The sequence below is a fragment of the Archocentrus centrarchus genome, chromosome 23 (genome assembly GCF_007364275.1).
Source record: "Archocentrus centrarchus isolate MPI-CPG fArcCen1 chromosome 23, fArcCen1, whole genome shotgun sequence".
Taxonomy (NCBI): domain Eukaryota; kingdom Metazoa; phylum Chordata; class Actinopteri; order Cichliformes; family Cichlidae; genus Archocentrus; species Archocentrus centrarchus.
This window is the reverse complement of record NC_044368.1, coordinates 6208372-6216050: the sequence shown is the minus strand read 5'-3', so window position 1 is coordinate 6216050 and position 7679 is coordinate 6208372. Positions and strand designations below refer to the sequence as shown.

The 7679-nt window shown below is 40.9% G+C and overlaps 1 protein-coding gene across 1 annotated transcript in view; it reads left to right on the top strand.

Moving 5' to 3' along the window:
* The first annotated feature begins 7398 nt into the window (after nucleotides 1-7398).
* The window catches only part of nup37 (nucleoporin 37), a 33964-nt gene continuing 33683 nt past the window's right edge, over nucleotides 7399-7679 (top strand). The window contains exons 1-2 of the mRNA XM_030720136.1: nucleotides 7399-7487; nucleotides 7587-7655. Of these exons, the coding sequence (XP_030575996.1) occupies nucleotides 7594-7655 (62 nt within the window). The 5' untranslated portion in view covers nucleotides 7399-7487; nucleotides 7587-7593. The remainder of the gene's footprint in view (nucleotides 7488-7586; nucleotides 7656-7679) is intronic.

Here is a 7679-nt window from a genome sequence, read left to right as displayed (position 1 = left end):
CTCTTATATGGGCTAATTTTGGATTACATGGTGAGTCAAAGAAGTGCAACACACAAAGATGTTTGAATAACCTCAAGAACCAGGATGGTTCTGGAAAGAACAATCCCTTCCCATTGATCTGCATGCACTCGGGATCCAGTGCATCTGAGGACACAGATTTTGGACAGAGGTCTGAAACACAATCTCTCCACACTCTTCAACTCCTCATCTTAAGCACACAATTGTCTTTTGAATGACCTTGTGGTCTGTTTTACTACCCTCACCAATTTTACTACTTATTCTGCTGGTTGTTTTACAGAGAAAAGCAGTTGTAAGGCCTCATCAGCCTCCCACCACCCATTTCTTTTCCAAAAGGACACTCAGGATTTCACATGACTGGGATTTAACTTTTGCTCCTTACTGTTGTCAGCATGTTTTGCCTTTAATCCCAAACATCCTTACATTTTGGGGGTAAAATTCAGCCTCGGACAGTAATGCATTTACCATGAGAAATTTACAAGTAGCCCTGTGTTTTATTTAATTGTTAGCATGAGCCAAAGTCCAGTATAAAACTGCAAGTGCACGGTGCTAACTCAAGAATATAAGCAGCTAGATTAAAGATTGTATTTTAAAAAGTGTCTAAAGCATCAGATTTGGAGATTCTCTTTCTCTCAATTTCAGTCAACAGTGGAAATTCACTGAGGCTTGATTATAGCAGGAGAGAGTGTTGGCTCAGCTGTGTGCATTAAGAACCCATGATGTCAGAGCCTTATTTTCCTTGGAGAGACTCTCATCAGCTGCATTGTTCCAGGAAACCATGGTCTGTTCTTTGGGCAAAAAAAAAAAAATCCTGCCCAAAATGCGATTCCCCCCTCTTTTGCACCCGCATCTCTGCTGAATGCAGCATGCCGGCCTCTGGCACAGCTCAAGACACACACATAGATGTGAAGCATCCTGGACGGAGCATCACATTTCCTTGGAACCAGAGCTTCCCCTGCACTGCAACAGTGTTTGTCTTTTTCTTTCTTTTTTGTTTTTCATTAGAAGATGAGTGTTGGTGATGAAAGGCAGAGTGTTAATACAGGACGAGGAAATAACGTGTTGGACCCCGGAGGATTATTAAACAATGCTGCTACTGATGTCATAGAGCCCAGACTTATTATGAGGTCTCTTTTACGCACAAAGATGTAGGCGGTGTGATTGAAATACAGCACCGGCAACTGACAGGTGATGCAAGGAGCTGACTGAACCGATGAAAAAAAAAAAAAAAACACTTCACCGCGTTCAAAATTTAAAACATGCACGAGGCCGAATCAGATCTGGATACAATTACCAGCGCATACAAACAAGACCAACTGCAAGTCAGTAGTTGAATAAACTTTGCTGGCATGAGCTGAAGATTTGACAAGCCCTGTTGTGGAAACATTAAGATTTAGTAAATAATGTTCATGGATACCCACCAAATCACATCTGGTCTTCATAAGATTATTTGATTCTTGGCTTTCTGCTCTTTGTTACAGAATTATGATAATGATTTCTTAGAAATTCAGACCAGAGTTACCAGATAGAGAGAGACCTTCCCCACAGCTCAGAGTTCGTTGACTCCTCTCAGCAAGTGCCAGGGAGGCTGACAGAGCCCAGAGGCTATAAATCAGGTGGACTTGCTTTAATTTCCCAGTCCATCCACTGTCCATGAATGCAACCTCTATAAGGAGAAATATGGGAAAAGGGAGGGATACATTATCCGAAAGAGAGTGCGAGAAAGGTTACAACAACAGAGCATGAAGCTCGCAAGTTCAGTTGTGCTTCTGCTGGAACGGCCGTGCCCCTGTGGACAAGTTCAGTCCTTCAGTAGAAGCCCTCGCCCTCCAACAATAATACTTACAAAATAAAGGCTGACCGCTCCAAGTAAAATCACTTCAGCTGAGTTCAATAGCTATTATTCATGTCCTGGTTCTCCATCCCCTGCTTCACGGCTCTTGTGATGTTAATAAGGCAAGCCCTTTGAGCTGAGAAGAAACCTACCAGGAGCTATGTCAACATTTTTGCTTGCCTCCGCCTTTTATCCTCAGCTGATGGTCAGCACCTTGGTGTGAGTGCTTGTGATCAAACAGCCTGAAGGCTTGATCACAAGGCTGTGGCAGATCAAATTCTCCTTTAAACGAAGAGTTTGACAGCTTGCTTATTTGCGTTCTTGATGAGAGTTAGATGAGAAGGTCCCACTAACACCTGACACCACTCTCTGATTAGTGTGGTAAATATGAGGCTACTGCCAGCGACTGGTTAGCTTAGAATAAAGAGTGAAAACCGCTAACCTGGCTCTTTTTGACAGAGCAAAACCCTCCTACCAGCATCTCTAAAGCTCTTTAATTCACATGTTTGCAACATCAGTACAGAAACACAACTGAAATCAGAATGAGGGCCTTTTTACACCTTAAAGTATGACATCAACATCCTGTCAATTTGGGCAAGTGCCTTCTATTGGTGTTTGAATGAATGGAGACAAATGAAGGAAAGGATTAGATTTACTGACCTTTTGTGAACAGTTTCTTTACCTTAACATTGCATTGTTCTCATATCTTCTCTCTTTATTGTTCAGCTTACTTTTTATCATATTGTAGGAATGTATTCTAACATCTTGCCTCCTCTTTACCACAGAGAAGACCAAACATTAACAAAAACAGATTGAGTTGATCCACTCACATGGGAGAAAACCTAGGGCAGACACAGAGGTCCATGGAGAGATTATATCTCAAAAGGCCTGGGATCTCCCTCGGGAACTACCAGAAAGACTGGAAAATGTTATTTGGCAATAGGGCATAGATAATACACTGCTTAGCCAGCTGTCACTGCGGTCCAATTCTGGATAAGTAGAAAAAAAATGGATGAATGGATGGATCCTCCTTTTGCCACGTATGTCATGACCTTTATAGGCAACACTAATTGGTGGAATCTAAAGCAGGACCCAAAACACAACAGTGTAGCATTCAAATGATTTATTAGTAAGGACATGGGAGTGACAAGACAAACTTGCAATAAGCGAGTCTCAGAGAAACTGGGCTGGCAGCTTGGGTGGGCAACTATGGGAAAGAGGAGAAGAAAATTGGTCCAGGCTCTGTTTTGAGCTTGTTGCTCATTGTTTGGACTGGAGTTCTTACTTCGAGAATCCGGAGTGAGTGCGAAGAGAGAAGTAACTGGCCAGGGATCCGTGGACAGTTGGAACTGTTGGAGGGTGGATAGGCAGGTGAGTCTGGGAGGAGAGTACTTACCCAAGACTTTCCAGATGAAGTGGACCAGCTTGGTGGGAACAGATAAGTGAGACTTGCAGGTAGTGAACTCTTGAGTTGTTCAGGACCAACAAGGAACAAGCGGGAACAGAAGACTCCACCTGGAGGTGGAGGCCATGCAAGTCCAACCCATCCTTTATCTTAAGAGCAATGTCAGTAAACAGAAGGAGGAAAAAAAATGACCAGTACAGGACTGAACAACAGCCCACTTTAACTTTTTGTGTGACCATCCAAACCCTCTGAAGCCCATGGTTAATTCCACAACCACCATTTTTTGCTGCATCAAAGTTCAGATCTTTGGTTCAGGAGATGTTTCACACCTGTAATTTTCATTTGCATTAACTGTTTGAAAGCAACAACCAAACAAGTAAGGAAAGCACACTAAGAGTCATGCTAGCAGCTTTACAGAAAGCTGTTGGGAGGCTTGGACTATCAAATATCACCAAAATCAGAAGAATCCATTCTCCAGGAACCACACGTCTGCACAAGATTAAATGGAAACCCAGCAAATAGTTGTTGAGGTATCTGACGTCTTGATCTAAGAGGCGTACTGACCACTCCTAGAACTACTACAAAAGCATGGAATAAAAAAACCCAAGTCTTCAAACAAAACAATCATATTGGGTTGGTTTTTTTTGTATTGTTTGATGTAAGCATTCTTTAAACAACACACAGAATTGCTTACACTTCAAAAGAAAAGTTCTCATTAGGCGGTTGGCGATATGGAGGCACAAACATAACCGACTTAACCATTAGGCTTGAGTTCAATCTCTTTTAAGATATACTTTTTTAGTTAGATTTAGGAACATAAACTACGTGGTTAGCACTAGGAAAGTATCGCGGTTTGCATTAAAATGTGCTCCTTTTACAGTGTTAAAAAAAATGATGGGAATATCAGTTTTCTTGGTTACTAACCAAGCTCAAAACCATCTAAAAGTGACCACACCAGAACACACTGTACATGCACCAATTCGTATGGCCACTAGAACATAACTTTAAAACAGAACTTATAGAGCTTGCACAAGCAACTCATTGGTTTAGTCTCCTTATAAATAAGATAAACCTCTTCTCAAGGCTCCAGAAAGTTACGAAGGTGTTACAGTTGTGACTTTTAGATATGCAAACATGGCATATATATATTTTTTTTCTTTTTTCTACTTTCAGGCAAAATATGCTAGCTGTTTCTTCCTGTTTCCAGCCTTTGAGCCAAGTTAAACTAACAGGCTATTCAAAGATGGGAACCAATCTTCAATCCAAAGTCTTGGCAAGAAAGTATATTAGCGATTGGTCACACCAGACAACTAAAGCTGTAGCAACAAATAATCTAATTAGGTGCCTTTCTGCCAGAGTTTGGAGGCTACAAGTCTTTGTTGATGGGGATCTTGTTGAGTCTCTGCAAGAATCCCTATGATGAGGTGTCTTTTTTACTGCAGCAAGTGTCCATCTTATCACCTGCTGGGTTAATTTCAACATGGGGATTTTGAAGGAAGAAATCCGCAATCACTTCCTGCCCTCTGACTTCTTGTGAGCCTTCTTACCCCAGCTCTTTAATGTGGTAAAAATGACATCGCACCATGTTTCACTCCCTTAAATAATTTCAATTCATCACATCTCTAAACTGACTAAAGAAAGTTTGTCACCTTGAGCTTCCCTGTTGATGGATTTATGCTACATCTGCTGTGACCTTTGGCCTTATGCATAGATGTATCCCTGTTGGAGATGTGATGATGATTTTGGACATTGAACACAATTGTGAGTTGGCAGTAAACTGCTGCCTCGCTCAGTATATAAAGCAGCCGAAATCCCAATCATAACTGTCCTTAGGCAAGGCTCATTTGGCGAAAGTCTCAAGAACTAAACATTGTAGATACGATGATCTCTGTCTACTCTGTCCTCTTAACTCTGCTGCTGTTTACTGAGCTGAGCAGCCACTCAGTCACAGTAGCCATGCCTGCAACCAAAGCAGAGGATGGTGCAACCGAAGAAGAAGGCCTGGGTTTGATACTGGGTGATGAGTCCCTATCTGAGCCTGCCCCACCAGTGTTCAAACGGAGCCTCATCAGGGATGAAAATGGGAACCCAAGGATCGTCATCTCGGTAAGTGTTGCAACAGTCATCATCATCAACGTGTTTCCTTTTTGATGGGGTTTTTAGCCTTTATTTTGATAGAACAGTGGAGAGAAGACAGGAAAACTGGGAGAAAGAGCAGGGGGAAGACAAGCAGTAAATGGCTTCTGCATTAGCCTTATGGCATATGGGTTATCTGCTCACCCCAGTGAGCTAAACCAGCACCCCTAAGCTTTGCTTTTTTAAGAGGAAAAATAAACAAAAAACTGTTAAAATTTCTAATAAGTGCCTAAAGGCTTTATAACCATCACTTAATGGTTATAAGTCAGATATAATATAAATAAAAATACATTTTTTTTTCAGCTTTTCCCTTAATGTGCAAACCAAATAGTTTTTCTCTCATTCTTGATAGTATTATAACTTATTAACCAGAAAATAAGCTATTAGTACAACTTGTAGAAGGTTGGTTATTAGGAAGAAGTACAGTTTGCCTACATGACCGAAAAAAAAAAAAAAAAACCCATCGGGCCCTCTCCTCTGGAAGCAGTTTATAATTACTAATATTGCAAAATGAGGTTAATAGAAGACCTTCCCTTGTCCCAGAAGGCATTAAACTGAACTCCAGCCATTCATTGTTGCTCTACTGTTAATCTGGGATAGATTTTTGACAGAATTTATGGTCAAGAGACTGATATATGCTGATTTTGGTCCACAAATAATGAATCCTCCATTTTCCATTATGTAGCCAAGTGGTAAACTGACAAACAGAGCAGCTTTGTGTTACCCACAGTTCATGAAATAGCACACGAAAAAGCAAAAAATTATCTTGTGGCCTGTCAACAGCATGTAAAGCAACAGGTGGCAATATAACCCTAACTGTGATGAAATGTCCAATCAAAAGCCAACAAACAATAACACGGCGTCAAAAAGGAGTACACTTTGACATTGTGAGAAAAAATCTGTTTCCTATCCAGAGTGGAAAACTCTTCTGAAAAACAGCATATAGAGCAGATTAATATGTACACAATGACCTCACTATTTGAAACTTTAGCCATGTTTTTATACAAGCATCCACAGAAAATAAGGAAAAAAAAATAATAGGTCCACTTTTAAATTAACAATACTAAAAGGCTTATTTTACCAGAGGCAAACCCTGCTCCCAGTCTCCACATAAACACCATTAACCATTTTCTTACTCTCTCCTGAAAGGGTAAGCACTATAGTGCTGGAAGAAAATTACAACCAGCAATTTTGATTCTTTTTTTGGGTTAAATAACTAACAGCAAACTATCCACTGCCATTCAGCCTAACACTGTTCTGCCAGTGATGGCCATGCATCATAACTCTTCATTGTACAAGATTTCTTTTTTTACAAACAACCTCAGCTAACCATAGTTCAACAACAAAGAGCACATTATCTCCATCCTGCAACTGCACACTTGACCACTTTCAATTGGCCACCGCCCTCACTTCTACTGTTGTCAATATTTCACACACATCTATAAAAATATTTTATGGCAACATTGGAAAACTGGGAAATACCATTAGGCGAAAAGGTCAAATGATCACAAGCCTATAAAGATTTATTGGACTCTCAGTGGGAAGAATGATGATATATCAGTGTTCCCCTCAAACGTTTGGCTGCGATGTGCAAAGGGTTTATCTGCCGACTGTGACTTGTGTGTTATGAACAGGGTAGTTATCTCTGTGGTAATGGGAAACAGGTTGCCATGATGAAGATAACAAAGACATCTGGGTGAACCGGAGCTGTGGAAGAAAACGGGCCACTGTGATATAGTAAAACAAGGGAACACATTTCTTCCATTTGGAGTTCCTGTGGCTTGGATCAACTGGTAAAAGCAGATCCAGCACCTGTACTACAAGTAAAAAGATAATCTTTAAAAGCTGTTGCTGCAACCTGACCATCCAGAGTTCACATCCTGCAGTACGGGAATGTGTGTGTGGGCTTCGGGTGTCACATGTAATCAGTGACCAATACAATTTTTTTTCAGGAGGCAAGGTTAAAAGGGCACAGTGTTCGAGGACTGAACCCAGCCTTCACCCGGAGCCTTCCTCTGCTGACAGATCGAAGCCCGAGCCACACTCCTGCAGAGTACGGCATGAAGATAGATCGCAGAGATACTGATCTTGACAGTAAGCATATGGAAAACCAATATTTCTTGGAACATGAATAACATTTTTACTTAATACTATATAAATTCATGCTCTGTGTTTTCTTCTTTCTTCTCCTAGTGCTGCGATGTATGATAGGAAGAGTGTACCGGCCCTGCTGGGAAGCATGAGCATCATTAATGAATGTTTGTGAGTTACAATAAAATGAATTTA